The following is a 19,798-nucleotide window of genomic DNA, read 5'->3' as shown; positions in this document are numbered from 1 at the left end:
TGCCTGTCCCACAGCTGTGGGCAGTGTTGCCACAGCATTTTTGGGGGCACAGCGGGCAGCCAAATGCTCCACATGTCCCTGTGTCACCAGCACCGTGCTCTACCCCACCACAGGAGGGCAGCTCCGGTGACACGAGGTGTGGTATGGAGCGAGACCTGGCCTCACGCAGACGAATACCATGATGGGGGCTTTTGTGGTGATGCGTGGCACTGAGGCTGGCAGGGAGGTGAGGGACACAGCCAGCCCTCAGCTCTCTTGAGGTGGCTGTCTGGGGGGCACCCCAGGGCTGTGAAACCTGGTGCACTGGGACTGCACAGAGGGATAGCAGACCCCTGCAGGCAGTGTGGATTGAGGCAGCAGCAGGAAGGCTGGGAGAGTGGGTACTGCGCTGCACAATGCTGCATGGCAGCACTGCGCTGCATGGGGTTTGCGGGGGAGCCCTGTGGTGGGACCAGGGCATGGGGTGCAGGGTGCAGGGCTTGCCCTGACTGGACCAGGGTCACACAGCTCCAAGGATGCCATAATGCTGAGAGTGGCACTGCACGGCCAGGAGGCACCCAGGGTACTGGGAGGCTCTGCCACATAGGGATGGGGTGCAGGGAGGCTGGAAACCCACATGTGCACTCCAGGGTCACGCAGGAAGGCTAGGGCAGCAGGCAGCGTGCTGCACAGCTGCAATGGACTGGGGGTACCAGTGTGCCAGGACTGGGGTGCAGGGGAGCTGCAAACATACATGTGGCTGTGTATCGGGGGCTGAGGATGCTGCAGTGCCGGGATGCATCCAGGGTACAGAAAGAGCTCTGTTACATGTGGAAGGGGAGCAGAGGGACTGGAACCCATGCACGCATTGTGGGATACTGTACCACCAGGAAGACCGGGGCACTGTGCTGGTTGTCCTTGGTGGGGGTTCCGCTGTGCCAGGGCTGGGGTGTGGGGGAGTGGTGTCTGGGTCTGGGGTGCCCCAAAGGTACTGGCGCTTTTTAGAATAATAGAAAATCATAGTTGGAAAAGACCTCTAGGATCATCAAGTCTAGCCGCCAACCCAACACACCCAGGCCTCCTAAGCCATATCCTGAAGTTCCACATCTACACATTTTTTGAACACCCCCAGGGACGGCGACTCCACCACCTCTCCAGGCAGCCTGTTCCAGCGCTGACCACTCTTTCAGTAAAGAAATTTTTCCTAATATCCAATCTAAACCTTCCCTGATGCAGCTAGAGGCCATTTCCTCTCGTGCTATTACTGGTTACTTGGGAGAAGTGACCACCACCCACTTCACTACCGCCTCCTTTCAGGTAGCTGTAGAGAGCGATAAGGTCTCCCCCAGCCTCCTCTTCTCCAGACCGAACACCTTCAGTTCCCTCAGCCGCTGCTCATAAGACCTGCTCTTCAGACCCTTCATCAGCTTCGTTGCCCTTCTCTGGACACGCTCCAGCACCTCAGTGTCCTTCTTGTATCGACGGGCCCAAAACGAAACACAGTATTCGAGGTGTGGACCCGAATTTAGGACTCGGGGGGGGGGGGGGGGGCGGAACCGCGGGAGGTGACGGCGCCGCTACCTCCTCCCCGCTAGGCGGCGCACTGTCGCGCTGTCGCTGCCCTCTCACAAAATGGCGGCAACGGCTTCACCTCGTCGGGCCTTTCCCCCCTCCCTCCTTCCCCCCGGGCAGGGGCCGGACGGGCCGCGCCGCCATATTGGCTGTTGTCCTGGCTGCGGTGGGTGGCGGGCCTCGCTCGCCATGACTCGCAGGCGGAATAAGGCGGCGGCGGGTGGCTCCGGATCTCGCCGTGAGAGGGTGGGGGGTTCCGACGCTGGGCCTCCTCCTCCCCCCCCCCCTCCTCCACCTCCTCCGCCACCGGAACCGCCCGCCCCGCCTGAGGTGCTGGTGGCGGCGGGCAGCAGCGGGGAGCCGGGCAGAGCCACCACTCAGGTACCGGGTTAGGCCTGCGGCGGGGAAAGCGCTGTCTCTGAAGAGGTTTCAGTCGGTGCGGGGATGGGGCAGGGCCGGAGGTGTGTCGTCCCCGTCCCCCCCCCCCCCCACCGGGTCCTACCCCATCCCCACACCGACCCCGGCCTCGGAGCATTCCTGAGGCACACTCACACCCTTCTTGACACCCTGGTGCCCCCCATATCCCTCTTCCCCGTTTTGGAGGGTCCTTTCAGCCTTTGGGGGTGTTGGTTGGTGGTGGGATAGCTCTGGTAGAGCCACGCTGCTGGGGTGCACCTTGGTTTGGGGGGGGTCCGCGCTGAGGTGAGCGGGGAAGGTGGGAGGTGAAGCCCAAGCTCTTTTCTAGGGGGGGGTCGGGCGCCTTGGGATGCGGGAGGTGCTTTTTACAGCATCCCGGGACACACGTGGGGCTGGGGTGGGTGTATGGATAGGGTTTGGCCTTGGCTTTGCTGGGACGGGTGGCGGAGCTGGCTTGTGGCCTTAGGCTGCAGGTGTGTTGAGTTGCAGCAGGGCTTTGCGATGCCTCTGGCAGATGGCCAGGGTTTAGGGGGCTCCCGCTGGTGTGTGGCATCCTGAGGCTCCTCTCTTCCAGTGGTTAGGGAGAGCTGATCTCAGCCTTTGCTGGGGAGGGGGAATCAGCCAGCAGTCCCACTTGCCACCATTGTATGCTGTACACCCTGACATGACCAGCAGCATAAGAGCAAAGGGCTCTGCCAGCCCCAGGGTCTGTGTGCCCCTCACTCTCTCCCTTTGCGTAGGGAGATCTTGCAGGTTTGGTCAGGAGGGCAGACCCCCAGGCTCAGGGATGGGCGCACTCACCCGGGTGGTGTGGCCTGCTTCAGGGGGTGTTCCCAGAGCTCCTTGCGGGAGGGTCCAGCCCTGCCACAGGGTGATGGCAGGTGGCTCGAGAATCTGCCGAACCGGCTGCGGGCTGGCTCCCATGCCTCGTGCTGCCTGACATCCCTCAATGTGCCTGGCTGCTGCTGCCAGCTCCTGGTCGCAGGCAGGGAGCCCAGGGGTGGACCCTGAGTCTGGATGCACTGGGTGGGTCAGGGAGACCATCCTCTCACCTGCTGTGCATGGTGGTGGCTGTGTTGACCCCTGCTGAGACAAGGGGTGGCTTGGGGACCCTCTTCTCCCCATGGCTGGCCAGGCAGGTGGGCAGGGGAGCTGGCCCCCCCCTCTGCTCTCCTTGGCCTCTGACCTTTGCTTCACCTTGAGCCTGGGAGACACCATCTGTTTCACAGCAGCAGTTCAATGTGCAGCTCATTGTTGCGGGGCCCCGCCACAGCAGCAGACAATGGGGGCCCCCTTGCCCACGCCACACTGGGCTCGTCACGGCTGTCAGGCCTCCGATGAGCCCATGGGCTGCAGCCTGGCTCCTGCTGCAGCACCAGGCAGGAAGCCCCAGCCTGGCTGCCCCACACAGGGAGAGCGCAAAGCAGGGCTGGGGGCTGCGCCCCACCCTGGTGCATCTGCGCTGCCGGCTGAGCAGAACAAAGAGGCAGGCGGGAGGGCCCGGGGCTCTCCGGTAACACAGTGTGGGGTCTGCACTGGATGAGGAGGGGCATTGCGGCTGCTGGACCCCCTTTCGTATCCCTGCGTGGTGATTTCTGTGGGTCTTGCTTTGCTCTGTGAGTTCCCTCAGTCCCAGAGTACTGGAGGTGCAATGGGAGCAGCTGGTGGTAACCCAGCCTGGTGTGCTGGTGGTGGGGCTGGCTCTTTAGCACGGCATGATCTTCCCAAGGGTCCAAAATGCTCTCAGCTGGCACATGTCAGGCTGGCAGCAGCTGGGCAGGCCAAGGCAGCTCTCCTCCAGTGCAAGAAGGTGCAGTTCCACATGTAGCCTACAAGAAATTCTCTGGTTTGGTGTCGGTGTCTCGTGGTCTCATTTCCTGCCTCATCTGCCCTGCATCTGTGCCAGCCTGGGGCCCTGCTGTGTGGTGGCTCACACCTGGGGTGACTCACAGTCTCTGTGTCCTTCTGCAGGTGCTTCCCACCACCAACCAGTCAGTGCAGACCTGCTGCTTGCTCTGTCACCGGGAGCGCAAGGACTGGGGAGGGCCATCCCACAATGGGCTGGTTTCCCCGGGTGAGAGGCTGCCACCAGACTTCGTGCCAACACTCGTGCAGAACCTCCTGGGAGAAATGCCACTGTGGATCTGCCAGAGCTGCCGGAAGAGCGTGGAGGAGGAAGAGCGGCGGGCAGTGCAGGAGCAGGCCCTGGCGGTAAGTGGTTATGGAGCTGGGGTTGGAAAGACCAGGGCTTTAGCTCCCAGGACCACAGCATTGACCACCCTTTGGTGCTGGCTGGGTGTGGGGTCCCCTCCTTGCTCAGAGCTAAGTGCCTCAGACATCCCAGCCTTGCTGTTTCCTGCAGCCACACTGCCCTCCCCAGGGCTGCTGCTGGCTCCTTGGGGAGGTACTGCGGTGGGGCAGAGCATAGCGCCATTGAGACTTGTCTGGCAGCCTGTGTTGTATTGGAGCTGCCTGCCCCACGAGGCTGGCAGTGCTGCTGCTTCTCTGCCAGCCCCACTCCACTGCATGTTGTGCTGCATCCCCCAAAGCCCCAAGGCTGCTCCCTGCTGTTACGCTGGGTTTCCCCAGAGTGGCAGCGTGTGCCAGGGCAAGTGCCTGCCTGTGTATTGAGCTCAGGGGTAGAGAAGCTCCCTCCTGCTTGGCTTTATTTAACCCTAGCCTGGTTTGAGCGGGATCAGAGCAGGTGTGTGGTCCTTGGCCTGGCCTGGTTGTACTGGCAGGGGCCCTGGGAGCCAAGCTGTGTTGCTGTTGGATGGACAGGCTGTTTGCAACCCCCGAGATAGTGACAGGAGGTGTTCCCATGTGCAGAGCCCCTGCCTCAGGGCAATCGAGGGGGTCTTGGTGTCGATGCCCTGGGGCCAAGGGCCTCCCTTCCCAGCCTGCTGTTGCTTCACTCTGTGTTTTCCTTGCCAGGTCTCGTTATCCCACACATCCTGCAAGTCGCAGTCTTGTGGGGGTGGGTCCCACTCTTCTTCCTCCTCCTCTTCCTCCTCTTCTTCCTCGTGCCACGGGAACTCAGGGGACTGGGACCCCAGCTCTTTCTTGTCTGCCCACAAGCTCTCGGGCCTCTGGAACTCGCAGCACACCAATGGGGCCGCACAGGGCAGCCCTCTCGGGGCCCCCCCTGCTGCACTAGGTGAGTTGAAGCCAGCTGTGGTGGTTGAAGCCAGCTGTGGGGTTGATCAAAGCTTTCTGCCCGGTCCTTGGCTTAGGCGGTTTCCTTCTGGGCACCCAGCTGGTGGGCAGGGGTAGGTGGGTGGGCTGGGCCTCTGAATGCCTGTGCCAGCAGGATGCCTGGGTCTCTGCAAAAGCAGAGGGTGCTGGGAGCCGGCCCTAGCTCCGCTTTCCTTCCAGGTGACAAGCACCTCGGCCTTGCTCTCACTCCAGAGTGCGCCAGCCAGATGCCTGCCGTGGCACCAGGGCTTAAGGCCTGTCCCTACAGCCACGCAGCCTCCCCCACTTCCAGCAGCACTGCCCCGGGCTCGCCTCTGCCTACCTCACTCGACTTCTGCAAGACGCTGCCGAAGCAGTTCAAAAGCATGTGCCGGAGGGCCACCCCGCCAGGTGCGTGCCCAGGGGCAGGGCTGACCTTCTCCTCCCAGTCCACTGCTCCATGCAGCTCTCGCTGCCCCAGCACCTTCCCCTTGCTCTGCACTCTGTGAGGCAGGGCTGAATCCCGCGGGAGAGATGGGGTGCCACCAAGGCCACTTGCGAGCGGGGATGGCTTATAGCCCAAGCGCCCTGCTGCTTGGGGGCAGGCAGGGTTTGTTGTGCGGAGAAGCAGTCTCTGCAGAGGTAGTGGGTGGCTCCAAGCCTGGCCTTGACCCACACAGGACAGCTGGCATCTGACCATCTCTGCTCCTGCCCCTCTGTAGGTGAGGCCTTCCACTCCTCAGAGCATCATCAGCACTCGGACCTCACTGCTCCTCCCAACAGTCCCACGGGCCTCCCCTCCCAGCCGCCAGCGCTCATCCCCTCCAAGCAGACGCCTGCCCACCCGGGGCTCTTCGGCTCACCCCCCCACATCCCGCTGGGCACATCCCCTCAGGCTGCGCTCTTTCCTGCACCCAGTGTGCAGGCATCAGCCCCGAAGTCAGTGTCTGAGTCCCCTCCCACTGGCACGGTCTCACATAGCCTGGGGTCGTGTAAGAGCCCTCACCTGCCCCCTGCCAATGTGCCGCTGCTGAAGATGCCGCCTCCACTGTCAGGCTGCACTCATCCCTGCAACGGGCACTGCAGTACTTCACTCATCCCTCCTCCTGCCTCCCACCAGCTTCCTAGCACGAACAGGTGAGTAGAGGAGCCCTGCCTGCTTCCAGCCTCTCCTTGCTGGGCAACACGCCCTTTCTCCCACCCTGCCCATGGATGTGCTTTCCCCTGTGGAGGGACCGACTGCCCTAGTGTGGTGGTGTGGAGAGCCACTGTGTTTGCAGGCCAATTCCGCTACTGCAGACCCCTGGTCTCTAAGGGTTGAGCTCTTTCTCTCCCCACGTGTCTTCTCCCTGCGGTTGTCCTTTAGTACTGTGGTGCAGAAGAGACTGTGCTTGCTCCTCCTCCAGCTAAAAGACCCAAAGGAACCGCCCGGTCAACCTGCTGTTGGCCAACAGGACCTTTGTCAGTGAGACCCGTCGGGCTGCTGTGACACTGAGCAAAGGTCCTCGAGAAGATGAAGCCTGTGGACTTGTGGTTCTGCTCGCCTGCTCCCCTGGCCCTCTCTGGGCTGCCTGTGCCCTGGAAGAGAGCACGCTGAGTCATGGGCGCTGGTTCCTCTCTGCTGATTAGCGCTCCCTGTGAAGGGCCAGCCAGGTCCCGAGCCGGAGCATAAGGAATAGCGCTGTGGGCCATGCCCTGGCCTCCCTGTCTCTGAGCTGGGTAGTCTGTGCCTGTGGGAGCCGGGCCTGCCTGCACGTGGGGATGTCTGGCAGCTGCATGCAGTTCCAGCGTTTCTCACCTGTGCTACCTGCTGCCCCCAGTGAGTACCGCTCCCTGCCCTGGAATCAGCTTGTGGCCTGGCAGGGGGACACTGCTTTCTGGAGCTCTGGTGCGCCAGCCTCCTGCCTGTCAGAGGCCCTGGGGGGCGACGAGCTACAGATGTCTTCTGCCGTGGGCTCTGCTGGCATCTCCCCCGGAGGAGGAGGATGCAGGGGAGGGGGTTTGTCAGCCCTGCAAATCCTTCTGCTCGGGCACAGGCTGCCCTGGGAGGGGTGTTCCTACACGCGTAGTGTGGGGCAATTCTTGAGACCCCCTGGCTCCTGCTCACCTCTCACCCTTCTCCCCTTCTCCTCAGGGACCCCTCTTGCAAAGGGCACAAATTCCCAAATGGTACGAGCTGCCACCCGCCGCAGCCGTGCGAGGCAGATGAGGGGCTCGGGGAGGATGAGGACAGCAGCTCGGAGCGCAGTTCCTGCACCTCCTCCTCCACCAATCAGAAAGACGGGAAGTTCTGCGACTGCTGCTACTGTGAGTTCTTCGGCCACAACGCGGTGAGTGAGGGGCTGGTCTGCAGCCACTCCCAGTACTCGTGCTCTGCTGTGCTGTGAGATGTTACACAATCTGTGCTGAGAGTGCAGGGGTGGGCAGGTCTGGCCACAGCTGTTCCCTGCTGGCGTGTGCATCCCCCGCTTCGTTTCCATCCAGCCTCATCAGCCTTCTGGTCCCCTTGCTCCCAACTCACAGCATGCTGCCTGCCCAGCCCTGGGGCTTGGTGCAACTGGCCAAACCCTGTGGATTCATGGTGGAAAAGAGTTCAGTGGGGGCTGCACCGACTTGTCTTGCCGAGACCTTGGGGACAGGAGTGGTTGGGGATGACAGTGGGGGAGCCAGGACTGTCTGCGTGTCGCACTGGCTTCGCGTGCCTGCCTGGCTGATGGTGCTTGCCTTCCGCAGCCCCCAGCCGCTCCCACAAGCCGCAACTACGCTGAGATCCGGGAGAAGCTGCGTTCACGCCTCACCAAGAGGAAAGAGGAGCTGCCGCAGAAACTGGGGCACAACAGTAGCTCAGGGGAGCCTGCTGTGGACCACCGCAATGTGGATGAGCTACTGGACTACATCAACAGCACAGAGCCCAAGCCCTTGAACAGTGCCAAGGCGGCCAAGCGGGCACGGCACAAGCAGAAGAAGAAGGTGAGGCTGGGCAGAGGGAACCACTGCCTGGGCAGGCTGTGGGAGGGGGGTTAAGGCAAGACTGTGCCCCTTGCAGGGCTTTGCCTTCTCTCCCTCACATCCATTTGGTTTCTTGAACTCTGTGTCCTTTGCTGTCCTCTCCCCTGAGGTCACAGCAGTGCCCAGCTCCATGCAGGGTTTCCCCTGCCTCTGTTGAGGTGGTCCAGCCCTCCCAGGCACCTTGGGCTGTGCTGTCCTACCTTCTCCATGCCACATCTCTGACAAACACCCTGTGTCTGTGGTGGGGAGAGGCAGTGCCGTGATGGCTCGTGCTGGTGCCTCGTGCCCAGAGCAGTGCCTGGTGTGCAGCATGGTAGCTGTTGCAGTGCCCATGGAGGACGTGATGCTTTGGGGCTGTGGAGACGTGGGGTGGCCGTGCTGAGCGCTGGCCCTTGCGTTTGCTGCCTGACAAAGCTAGTGCACAGCTAGCTCTGTGGCCTGTGCCTGTGGCTCTGTGGCCCAGGCCACCCAATCCTCACGGCACCCATGTTGCAGGAGAAGGAGAAAGCCCAGCTGGAGGCAGAGGCCCAGAAGCGGGCAGAGCGTGCCCCTGTAGCCAGCCAGGCCAGGGAGCCAGCAGAGGAGAAGCTGCTGGAGTGGCCGGAGCTGGAGCTGGAGCGGGTGAACAGCTTCCTCAGCAGCCGGTTGCAGGAGATCAAGAACACCATCAAGGACTCCATCCGGGCCAGCTTCAGCGTCTATGACCTCAACCTGGATGTCAACGACTTCCCCAAGAAGGCAGCTGTCCTGGAGCAGAAGAACATGCTCTCCCACCTCAACGGCTCCTCCGACCTGCAGGACATAGACCTGGCCCTGGCCCCGCTCAGCCTGGGCCCTGCCAAGAGCCACACACTGCTGCGGGGTGAGCTGGGCCCCCGATGGGGCGAGGGGCCTGGAGAGCCGCCACCTGCCCCAGCGGCTGAGAACGGTGTGGTGAAACGCCTCAGTGCTGTGCCCAGCCTCTCCCGCATGATCTGGGTGCAGTCCAAGGCTCCAGACTCTGCCACAGATGGCAGCGGGCTGAGCCCAGAGCCCAAGGAGGGACCGCAGCTCAAGGGGCCAGAGCCACTGGAGACTCTGCTTGCTGGGAGCCGGCAGCGGAAGGGCAAACGGCAGAGCGGGCAGGCAAAGAAAGGGGAGGGTGGTGCTGTGGTGCCTGGTGGCCAGGCCCGGCTGGAGAACCCTGCTACGAAGGGACAGGTGCTGGGAACCAAGCACCCTTCCAAGGCCAGCATCCTGGAGCTGCAGCGGGTGGGCAGCTGCACCGAGCCAGGGGAGAGTGGCAAGGGGCAGCCCTGGGGCTGCGGCAGCACTAGGCCAGACAAGGAGAGAAGTGGCGAGTGGAAAGTCCAGAGGGGAGAGAGCAAAGTGGAGCCGGTGGAGTCAGCGCAGCAGCAGGTGCCTGCCCTGGCCGCAGGGGACCGGCAGCTGCCTGTGCCCCTTGCCCTTGGGAGCTCCCCCCAGCCCAAGGGCAAGAGCAGGAAGAGCCGGAACAAGGTGGAGAAATCCAATACCTCGATTGGTGAGTGCCAGAAGTGCCAGTCTGTGGCCCCTTCCCCAGCCCCCTGCCCAGCTCCCCTGGTGGCGCTGACCCTCTCCCTGCTCCTCTGCTTTGCCAGATGATGTGTTCCTGCCCAAGGACCTGGATGGGGCTGAGATGGACGAGACTGACAGAGAAGTGGAGTATTTCAAGAGGTGAGGGGGCAGCCCCGGGGGACCAAGGCCTGTTGGGGGGCCTTGATGAGGTGCGGAGAGGCCCATGGCTGACCAGGACTGTGTCCTCTCCCTGCCAGGTTCTGCCTGGACTCAGCCAAGCAGACGCGACAGAAGGTGGCGGTGAACTGGACCAACTTCACCCTGAAGAAAACCACTTCCAGCGCAGCCCAGTGAGGTGCTGGGGCGGGGGGGCCGCCCCTCCACCCATGGCCGCTTGCCTCTCCTTACTGTGCCCCACCCCTGCCCCGCGGGGGTCCCTGCCTCGCCTCTGTGGGGTGTCCCCCTCCTCCATGGGGGTCCCCGGTGCTCTCCTGCCCTGGGGGGAGTCCCTGGGGCTCCCCCCAACCACTGCCCCCTCCACCTGCCACCCCTGGCCATCCTGTCCCCCTCTCCCTGTGCTGTGGGGAAGGACCGTGCTGGACCCAATAAAGAACTTTTTAATTTTTTATTTTATTTAAACCCCGCTGTCTGCTGCTTTCTGCCGCGCTCGCTCACGGGGGTTAGGGCGCCGTGCTCCTTCCGCACAAGTTTGGCCCTCGAGGTGGCCCGTCGGGCCCCGTCCTGGGGTGGGGTGGGGGTGTGTGTGGCAACGCGTTGCTAGGCGACGAAGCCTGTGCCCGGTGGTCGTCACTTCCGGTGCGCGGGATTTACATCCGGGGCGACGCGGGTGTTGCGTGGAGGCGGCGCCATGGAGGCTGGGGCCGATCGGAAGGTGGGAGCGGGCCCAGCCGGGTCGGTACCGGCGACCCCGGTGTGGGCCCGGCCCGGCCTCACCTCGCGTCTCCCCGCAGAGGCAGCGGGAGGAGTCTGCGGCAACTTCCGACCTGTCTGGGGGGGAAGATGACGACTACGTGCCGTACGTGCCCGTCAAGCAGCGCAAGCAGCAGATGGTGAGGGAGTAACGGGGCGCCGCGCTGCCGGGGGCCGGCTCTGAACGCCTCTCCCGACGCGGGGCCTCCCCCTCCGCCTCACCCCGCTTCCCTCCAGCTGCAGAAGCTGCTGCAGATGCGGCGGAAGGTGGTGTCAGAGGAGGAGCAGCGGGACAGCGGGAGCGAGCAGCGGGGTGATGAGGATGACATACCCCTGGGGCCCCAGTCTAACATCAGCCTCCTGGACCAGCACCAGCACCTCAAGGAGAAGGCGGAAGGTAGGGGAGTGGCTGGTGGTAGGGCTGGGTGGTTTTCAGGAGGGACCGAAGCCCCCCCACTGTTTCCCTGACTGTCCCCCCAGCTCGGAAGGAGTCAGCCAAGGAGAAGCAGCTGAAGGAGGAAGAGAAGATCCTGGAGAGCGTGGCAGAGGGCCGAGGTGAGCAGTGGGAACTCTGTGTCTCTCTCACGCACCCATCTCCAGAGCTGTCAGGGCAGCAGCAGGGGTATTACCTGCCTTGCAACACTCAGTGATGTTCGCACCCGGGAAGGGACTGGAGATCGCAACAGGATCCTTCGGTCAGCAGCTGACTGCCTGGCATAGCTGAGACGGTGCTGTGGCAAGCTGCCATGTTTGGTGTTCTCAGAGGGGCTGTCAGGAGCGCTGCTTTTCCTCCTGTCTCTGGGCATGGCTTCCCAAACTGTTTGCCTGAGTAGTTCTCTGCTGAGGTTAAGCATATGTGGAGGTGGAGAGCTTGTACTGATCCACTTGGCTTTGTTCTTGCAGCTTTGATGTCAGTGAAGGAGATGGCAAAGGGCATCACCTACGATGATCCGATTAAAACCAGGTATGTTTCACAGTTCCAAGGTTGTCTTCCTGAAAACATTGCTTCATTGCAGCTGAAGAGAGCTGGAAGCTGTGCAGCCTCACTGCTCTGCAGCGCTGTCTTCTCTTTTGCTCCACTGCCTGGTTTCTTTGTACATAAGATTGAAGGCTGCTGAGTCACCTTGAATATTATTCTATATACGTTTAAGATTTTCTAGAGTACATTTATGTTAAACTTGAAGACTTGAGGTGGATCTTCAGAGCTTGGAAGTGACTAAACTAGAGAAAGAGACTGGGGGAGCCTACAGACCCAGTGCTGCTCGAGGCAGTGTCAGGGAGATGACTGAGAGGTGTCTAAAAGATTTTGGCATGTTCCATCTACTGTCTGGACTGTTCTCAGCTGTTAGCAAGTGACTTTTTACTGAGACTTTGGGGAAACATTTAATACATGGAGCTGGTGTGGATCTGCTCCCATGCTCGCATTGTGAAGTCCCTTGGAGTTACCTGTTCTCCCTGGTGGGATACTGGAGCCCGACAGGGAGTTCCCTGAGGCTTCCGTGGGGGCTGCTGTCTCCGTAGCCCCAGCCTCATTCTGCGCCGCAATCTGTCTCTGTTGCCTTTGCAGCTGGAGAGCGCCTCGTTATATCCTGGGCATGTCGGAGGCACGGCACGATCGCGTGCGCAAGAAATACCACATCCTGGTGGAGGGGGAAGGCATCCCACCCCCCATCAAGAGCTTCAAGGAGATGAAGTTCCCAGCAGGTGGGCCGGGAACAGAGCCTGGCAGTGTGGGGACAGCGTTTTCCTGGGAAACGCGTGTCAGCAAGCAAAGATGCTGAATCTCTAACGTTTAGTGTTAGTTGGGTCACAGCTTAAATTCCCGACAGTGGCCCCAGGGGTGTTTGTCACTGGTGGAAGAGCTGCTGCCAGGACGTGAGTAGGAGGGAAAGAGGGAGAAGACTTCAGGCCATGAATGTGTGTGCCCCTTGTTCTCTGACAGCTATCCTGAGGGGCCTGAAGAAAAAAGGGATCCAGCAACCAACTCCCATACAGATCCAAGGCATCCCCACGATGTGAGTACTCTGTCCCTGGCCCTGAGTGGGGAGTGATTGCTCCCTGCAGCCCACCCAGCGGTGTGCACCAGGTGCTCTTCCCTGGTGACAGATGTGCCCTGGAGGTCTGAGCCATTCTCTGAGGCTCCTCCTCACTATCAGCCCTGTTTCTCTGCCAGCCTCTCAGGAAGGGACATGATTGGCATTGCATTCACTGGCTCTGGGAAGACCTTGGTGTTCACTCTCCCAGTGATCATGTTCTGCCTGGAGCAGGAGAAGAGGCTGCCATTTTCCAAGCGAGAAGGACCCTACGGACTCATCATCTGTCCCTCAGTGAGTGTTGGGGGCATAGCGATGCGTGGGAAGAAGCTTTGATTGATATTTAGTGGCAAACCCAGATCCTCCCTGCACAGAGGTGTAGGAACAATAAAGTTTTGTCTCTGCAGCGGGAGCTGGCCCGGCAGACCCATGGCATCATTGAGTACTATTGTCGCCTGCTGCAGGAGGACGGCCTGCCCCCACTGCGCTGTGCCCTCTGCATTGGGGGCATGTCTGTCAAGGAGCAGATGGAGACAATCAAACAGTAAGGACTTCTGGGGGTGGATTGCAGGGCTGGAGCTGTCCTCTCTTCTGGCAGGGGACTGAGGGGTGGCATCCTTGCTAGATGGCTTTGGGAAGCTCTGGGGGGTGAAGGTGATGTGCCAGGTGGATGTTACCTTCCCAATGTGTCACCGTATTGGGCAGGAATCCAAGTGCCTGACTGTGGCCTTCTTGTAATCCCACAGTGGTGTACACATGATGGTGGCAACACCTGGCCGCCTGATGGACCTGCTGCAGAAGAAGATGGTGAGCTTGGACATCTGCCGTTACTTGGCCTTGGATGAGGCTGACAGGATGATCGATATGGGCTTTGAGGGGGACATTCGTACCATCTTCTCCTACTTCAAGGTACTGAGCCGGCATAATACGAGCACGCTGAAGCTCAATCCCTGCACCCACCTGGTTGGGTGAGCGCTAAATCCTTGCCCACACTGTGTTCCCCACACAGGGCCAGCGGCAGACCCTTCTTTTCAGTGCCACAATGCCCAAGAAGATCCAGAACTTTGCCAAGAGCGCCCTGGTGAAGCCCATTACCATTAACGTTGGGCGAGCGGGTGCTGCCAGCCTGGATGTTGTGCAGGTGACATAGTTGGGTGCTCCCCTGTGCCTCTGTGGGAGGCCAGCACAGTCTGTGAGGGTACTTGGTGCATCCCTTGTCAGGGAGCTGGGGTTCGTGGCACTCCTTCCCCAGAGGTTAAGGGTTACCAAGTGATGGCAATGTCTCTGTTGCCTATCTGGCTCATCTCTGTGCTTGTTCCTAGGAAGTGGAGTACGTGAAAGAGGAGGCCAAGATGGTGTACCTCCTTGAGTGCCTGCAGAAGACCCCGCCACCCGTGAGTAGCATGCTCAGGCTGCTCTGGCAGCATGGCTGGGGGCATGGCAGGCACACCGCAGCCCCATCGTGCAGTGGGGATGCGTCTGTGATGCTGCAGGGCTCTGCCATGGGTGGGGCAGGAGTGTGAGCGAGCCGTGCTCCACGTGTGAGCAGGCCCTGGGCCCAGAGCTGTTGTGTGTTCTGCTTAGCAAGGGAAAATGGGTTTCCTGGGGGGTTGTGCTGATACCAGCAGTGCCAGACCGTGGAAAGGCAGCTCTTCCATGGTGTCTGTGCCACCACAGGTGCTGATCTTTGCGGAGAAGAAGGCGGATGTTGATGCAATCCACGAGTACCTGCTGCTCAAGGGTGTGGAGGCTGTGGCCATCCATGGAGGGAAAGGTCAGCAAGGGTGTTGGGGAGGCCTGGGCCATGGTGGGGACCTGCCTAGCCCCACTCCTGCCAGGGTGGTATGTCGCCACAGGAGGTGCCAGCATGCAGCCATTTGTGGTGGTGTGAGGAAGGGCTGTGACAGTGTTGGGAGCAAACACAGTGTGGTGTGTAGCAGGCATAAACTCAGTGCAGGTCCTTATGGGACCTAGAGGTCCCTCTGCTTGTTTGTTTGGGGAAAGGCTGCATAAGCCCTCTAACTGGGAGAGCCCCGGCTGAGCGATGCTTGGCTTTGAGGCCGTAGCGGTTGCTGTGGGAGGTAGGACTGGGAGCTCTGCCCTTGCTGATCTCTTCTGGTCCTTTGCAGATCAAGAGGAACGGACAAAAGCCATCGAGGCCTTCCGGGATGGGAAGAAGGATGTCCTGGTTGCCACTGATGTCGCTTCCAAGGGCCTGGACTTCCCAGCTATCCAGCACGTCATCAACTATGACATGCCGGAGGAGATTGAGAACTATGGTGGGGACTAGGCCCTGTGGGGGACCTACAAGGGTGTGGCAGGGTGGGTGCAGAGGCCAGGAAGCCTCTGCAGTGGCTGGAGGCAGGGGTGGTGTGTCACATTGTGTTCACCTGGGCCTGAACCTGTGTCTTTCTCTGCAGTTCACCGTATTGGGCGTACAGGCCGCTCAGGCAACACGGGCATTGCCACCACCTTCATCAACAAGGCCTGCGGTGAGAAACAGGGCTGGGGACTGCCTGCAGGCCTACAGCCTGTGGCTGTAGGAGGCAGCTGGGTGATGGAGATGCCTCTGCCTTGGCAAAGGGGGTGTTCCTGAGCAAGCAGGGACAAGTTGTTATGACAGGGAGATGGTGGTGTGAGGCAGTGCCCCCCACCCCTGCCCGGGCTGGGTCTGATCCATGTCTCTGCCCCCAGATGAGTCGGTGCTGATGGACCTGAAGGCGCTGCTCCTGGAGGCAAAGCAGAAGGTGCCGCCTGTGCTCCAAGTGCTGCACTGCGGGGACGAGACCATGCTGGACATCGGAGGTGAGAGACCCCGGGCTGGCAGAGGGACCTTCTGCAGGGCTGTTGAGAGGTCTGGGCTGTGTGGGCAGGACCTGGAGCTCCCAGGGCAGTTCCCACCTGCCTCGGGGCTGTCATTGCCTAACCATGCCGGCAGCCCGGTGCTGCAGCAGCAGGAGGAGGTGCTGGCATAGTCCCTCTGCTTCTGGGGTGCGGTGGCCACTCTCCTGGCATGGCACGCCTGCCCCTGACCTCCTCCCTTCTGTTGCAGGTGAGCGGGGTTGTGCCTTCTGTGGTGGCCTGGGCCATCGCATCACCGACTGCCCCAAGCTGGAGGCGATGCAGACCAAGCAAGTCAGCAACATTGGCCGAAAGGACTACCTGGCCCACAGCTCAATGGACTTCTAGCCTGGGGAGAGTGCTGCCCATCGCTCCCCCTGCGTGGGTCTCGCTTCCCTTTCAGCTGGGGCAGTTCCCCAGCTCCCCTTGCCTTTCCCGAGCCCAGGGACCTGTCCTGCACTGCTGCAGCCCCTTTTCTAAGCTTTTGGCTACTGGGGTTGTTGTCAGCTCAGCCTGATGAAGCTTCTGCCCTGGAAGGAAATGTGTGGAGCTGTGCTGCAACAGACCATTATGAGTGGCGTGTTGGGCAAGCAGGTAGCAGTGCCTGAGGGGAGGAGGAAGCCCCAAGGGGCGCAGCCGGTCTGTGGCTGCCCACCCGCTGCCCCTGCCAGCTCCCTGCAGTGGAGTGGCCAGGGTCTTATGTCGGTCCTCTTCAAAGGCCCTCAGTTTCTCCAGGACCATCCCCCACTACCTGGCTTTGTGCATCCTCAGCTGGTGACTGTTCCCATATCCCTCCCAAACGCACTCAGATGCAGCTGGGGTGAGGCGGAGTGTGCTGCACTGGCGTTGGACTGTCCCCATGGTGCTTCCTGTGCCCTGCCTGCACACGTTCTGCCCCACTGACTCTGCGAGGGGGAGGGCAGACGGACGGACACCTCCCGTGGCCCAGCCTCTGCCCCTCATCCCACACACTGAAAAGGGGAAGTCACTGAGAGAAGGAAGTCTACCCCATGCAGTTGCTTAGGCTGCAGCAGTCACGTTTTCTCTGCTGCTGGTAGCCCGAGCTCCTAATCCTTGTACTGGCTGCCAGGGCAGTGCTGGGCCCATGGAGAGACCGGTGAAGGATGGGATCCTCTATGTGCAGCACTGCAAATTTGGAAAGGTAAAGGGTGGATTTGGGGCTGGGAACAGTGTTTGCCCTGACCTGTCTTGATGTCAGGCCTGGGGCCGGGCTGTTGGTAGCCTGGAAAGGGGGGAGGGGAGCTAGACCCTTCAGAGCTGACTCGGGGGGGGCCCTGGGCACCGCAGCCCCCAGAGCGGGGCTCTCCCTGTGGCTGAGGGGACTCATCCGTGCAGGCACCTGCTCGGGCTCACCCCTGCACACAGGGTCCCTCTTCTCGCTTGGTCACCGCCCGATTCGCAATGAAACAATAAAAGTGTGTTAATGAGGCGCAGCTCCAGCATGTGTGTGGGAGCAGGTCAGCGGGGCAGCGCGTGGGATGTGCCTCTGCACCCAGCCCTCTGCAAGCCTGGCCTTGGGGTGCCAGTGCCATCCATGGAGCACCCCTCATGGCTTGGCCTGTTGCCCTGGGTCCTCACGGTGGGCACTGAGTGCTGCAGCCCTCTGGGCACAGTATGGGGGACATGGTGGGAGTCCTCACTGGGCTAAGCTGGCTCTAGGGAGCTGTGAGGTGTGTGCTGGCGAAGCAGGTCCTACTGGTGTGCTGGCCTTGCCTTAGCAGCGTCCCATGTGCCAGGGCGGGGTAGCCGTACCCCCACAGAGGGCTCGGTGGATGCGCCAGGCTGCAATCATGCTACGACCTCGCTGCCAAGAGCAGTCTTAGAACTGAAGCGGGCAGGCCCCACATGCGTGGGGCCAGAGCTCTGCTGCGTAGGAGTCAGGCAGGCTGGTGACAGTGGGTATTTTGGGTGCTGGGCTACATCTGGTTTCTGCAGGGCGGAGGCTCTGCTGTGCTTTTAAGGCGTGTGGGGGCACGCACCCCCTCTATCCCGTGACGGGCTGGGAAGGTGCTGGTGCTGCAGAGTCTCCCCTGGGAGGAAGCGGGCTGCGAGCTGCAGGGCCTCGCCATGCTCGGCAGATGCAAGACTGCTAGCAGGAGCCTCGGCAGCTCAAAATGGCTTTAATTTGCATCAGGGTCTGTCCTGAGAACAGCTCAAGAGCTCAGCTGCAGCAGTGGCAGGCTGGCACTTGCAGTGGGGAACAAAGAGCAGGACCTGGTGCTCCATGAGCTGGGAGCAAGCATGACTCACCCAGCAAGCCATGCCGAGCTGGCTCCTGGCAAGGCCCCCCCTCAACCCAGCTTTAGGACAGGACAGTCCTGCCCTGCAAGCCCCAGGGGCCTGTGCTGGCCCCAGCTCTCTGTGCCCTCCTGCAGCACCTGGCACGTGTGGGCGGGGAGCCCCTGTGTCCAGTCCTGCCCCGCACGGCTCTTCCCAAGCGCTGCCAGCCCTGCATGGAGGGCAGCGCTGCAAGGGTGCAGCAGGCAGCTCTTTGCTGACCATTTTTTTCCCCACATTGCAGAGGTCCTGGAGGAAGATGCGAGCCCAGCTCTTTGCTGCCAGCCCCTCTGGCGTGGCCCGCATGGAGAAGTTTGATGTGCGGGATGACGGCACAGCGTTGGACAAAACCTCCCTGCGGCGGTGTTCCCGCCGGGTGATCCGCCTCTCGGACTGTGTCTCTGTGGGCCCAGCAGGTACCGAGAGCTGCCCCAAAGCCACTGCCGCCTTCTACCTCACCACCACGGAAAAGAGCTACGTGCTGGCAGCTGAGCAGCGGGATGAGTGGATCGCCCAGCTCTGCCAGCTGGCCTTCCAGGTACCATGGGGTCCAGCATAGCTGGGACCTGCATGCTGCTCCTGGCTTGGTTGAGCCAGGAGGCTCTGGGGTGCATGGGCAGGCAGGGGGGCTTGTGCTCCCCCAGTCTGGAAGCTGCTCTCACATCCCTCTGTTTCAGGGTGCAAAGGAGACGATGCAGAGCAGTGACAGGACCCAGCCCACCCCTGCTGTCCCCATGGAGGAGAACTCCCTCTACTCCTCCTGGCAGGACTGTACGTGCAGGGGTGGCAGATGGGGCCGGGGTGGGCTCTGGCTCAGCCCCATGGTACTGACCCCTGCCTTGCTCTGCTCCTGTAGTGACCGAATTCCTGGTGCTGGTGGTCCGGACGGAGGCGGCTGCCCGCTGCGGTCTGCATGGGCACTACCTACTCTCAGCCCTTCCCCAGAGCCTGACGCTGAAGGACCCACAGTCCCGCCAGCCTCTGCTCACCTGGCCCTACAACTTTCTCCGCAAGTTTGGCCAGGATCAGGTGTGTGCCTCCCCCCACCCTGGGGCTGCCGGCTGCCCAAGGTGGGTGCCAGTCCCTCACCCTGCCCTTTGCTCCCACAGACCATCTTCTCCTTTGAGGCTGGCCGCCGCAGCGACTCTGGTGAGGGCACCTTCACCTTCAGCACTCCGCGGGCCCCGGAGCTCTGCCGTGCTGTGGCTGCTGCCATTGCCTGCCACCAGCAGGGCAAGGATGCACCAGACCCCCGGCTCTTCTGTGCCCTGGATCCCCAGCTCTCTACCCAGGGCCTTGAGCCTCAGCCCTGGGCCCCTGGGGCCGAGGAGCCCCAGTCCAGCCCAACCCTGGGGGGGGCACAGCCTGCCTCCCACCCCCACACCAGTCTTAGCTGCTTCCCCCCACCAGAGCCGGAGGCCACAGGACCCATTGTCTATGCCTCCATTGCCCGGGGACGGCAGCCCTTCTTTGGGCCGGGGCGACCAGGTCCCGGTGAGCCCTGGGCAGCAGGGAAGCTGCCCCCTGAGCATCTCTACGAGAACATCTTCACGGCAGAGACGGGTCCTGCAAGAGCTGAGCAGGGGGAGGAAGAGGAGGAAGGGCAGTGGGAGTTGGGGTGCCGGCAGGCCCCTGAGGGCCACAGCAACGAGGCAGGCCCCCTCTATGACAACCGGGCTGCGCTGGCTCAGCTGCCGCGGGGCAGCCCCCAGCCCCCGGAGCAGCGCTGGGGCCGCGGGGGGCCGGAGGTGCCGCCAGGGGCCCCCGGGCCCAAACCCCAGAGCAACCTCCGGTCCAAGCTGGTGCGGCTGCTCAGCCGGGAGACCCCCGGCCCGCGGGACTGGGCCTGAGACCGGGCCGGATGCAGTTCGGTGGTGCGGTGAATAAACAGCCTGGGCCGGACTGGGCTCTGCCGGTGCTGCGGGGGCGGGCGGGGATAGGGGTCGGTCCCGGGGCCGGGTCGGGGCAGCCCGCATCTCCCCGCCAGGGGGCGCCGCAGTGCCCGCCCT

At 62.0% G+C, this 19,798-nt stretch overlaps 3 protein-coding genes across 4 annotated transcripts; all 3 read left to right on the top strand.

Annotated features, from left to right (window-relative positions):
- The first annotated feature begins 1,652 nt into the window (after nucleotides 1-1,652).
- Nucleotides 1,653-10,326, top strand: FAM193B (family with sequence similarity 193 member B). Of its 2 annotated transcripts, none has more exons than XM_075102499.1 (10): nucleotides 1,653-1,932; nucleotides 3,940-4,179; nucleotides 4,903-5,125; nucleotides 5,377-5,553; nucleotides 5,865-6,279; nucleotides 7,277-7,472; nucleotides 7,876-8,112; nucleotides 8,647-9,673; nucleotides 9,771-9,846; nucleotides 9,945-10,326. In XM_075102499.1, exons 1-10 carry the CDS (start codon nucleotides 1,741-1,743, stop codon nucleotides 10,039-10,041), a joined length of 2,880 nt encoding a protein of 959 aa, XP_074958600.1. In that variant the 5' UTR covers nucleotides 1,653-1,740; the 3' UTR covers nucleotides 10,042-10,326. The 2 variants fall into 2 exon arrangements, with proteins under 2 accessions (XP_074958600.1, XP_074958599.1); XM_075102498.1 differs by having other exon boundaries at nucleotides 1,710-1,932; nucleotides 5,344-5,553.
- A 172-nt stretch (nucleotides 10,327-10,498) lies between these two features.
- Nucleotides 10,499-16,939, top strand: DDX41 (DEAD-box helicase 41). The gene is made up of 17 exons (XM_075102500.1): nucleotides 10,499-10,579; nucleotides 10,659-10,757; nucleotides 10,855-11,014; nucleotides 11,098-11,172; nucleotides 11,521-11,581; nucleotides 12,185-12,321; nucleotides 12,560-12,632; nucleotides 12,791-12,944; nucleotides 13,058-13,194; nucleotides 13,397-13,559; nucleotides 13,660-13,791; nucleotides 13,973-14,044; nucleotides 14,328-14,424; nucleotides 14,780-14,929; nucleotides 15,071-15,142; nucleotides 15,345-15,455; nucleotides 15,703-16,939. Exons 1-17 carry the CDS (start codon nucleotides 10,556-10,558, stop codon nucleotides 15,837-15,839), a joined length of 1,854 nt encoding a protein of 617 aa, XP_074958601.1. The 5' UTR covers nucleotides 10,499-10,555; the 3' UTR covers nucleotides 15,840-16,939.
- On the top strand, nucleotides 16,533-19,744 carry DOK3 (docking protein 3). Its single transcript, XM_075102501.1, has 5 exons — nucleotides 16,533-16,653; nucleotides 18,034-18,327; nucleotides 18,467-18,560; nucleotides 18,646-18,818; nucleotides 18,899-19,744. Exons 1-5 carry the CDS (start codon nucleotides 16,597-16,599, stop codon nucleotides 19,637-19,639), a joined length of 1,359 nt encoding a protein of 452 aa, XP_074958602.1. The 5' UTR covers nucleotides 16,533-16,596; the 3' UTR covers nucleotides 19,640-19,744.
- The last annotated feature ends 54 nt before the right edge of the window (nucleotides 19,745-19,798 follow it).

This window comes from Phalacrocorax aristotelis, chromosome 8 (assembly GCF_949628215.1).
Source record: "Phalacrocorax aristotelis chromosome 8, bGulAri2.1, whole genome shotgun sequence".
In the NCBI taxonomy this organism is placed as follows: Eukaryota; Metazoa; Chordata; class Aves; order Suliformes; family Phalacrocoracidae; genus Phalacrocorax; species Phalacrocorax aristotelis.
Note: the sequence above shows the minus strand (reverse complement) of the source record. Positions and strands in the feature narration are given on the sequence as shown.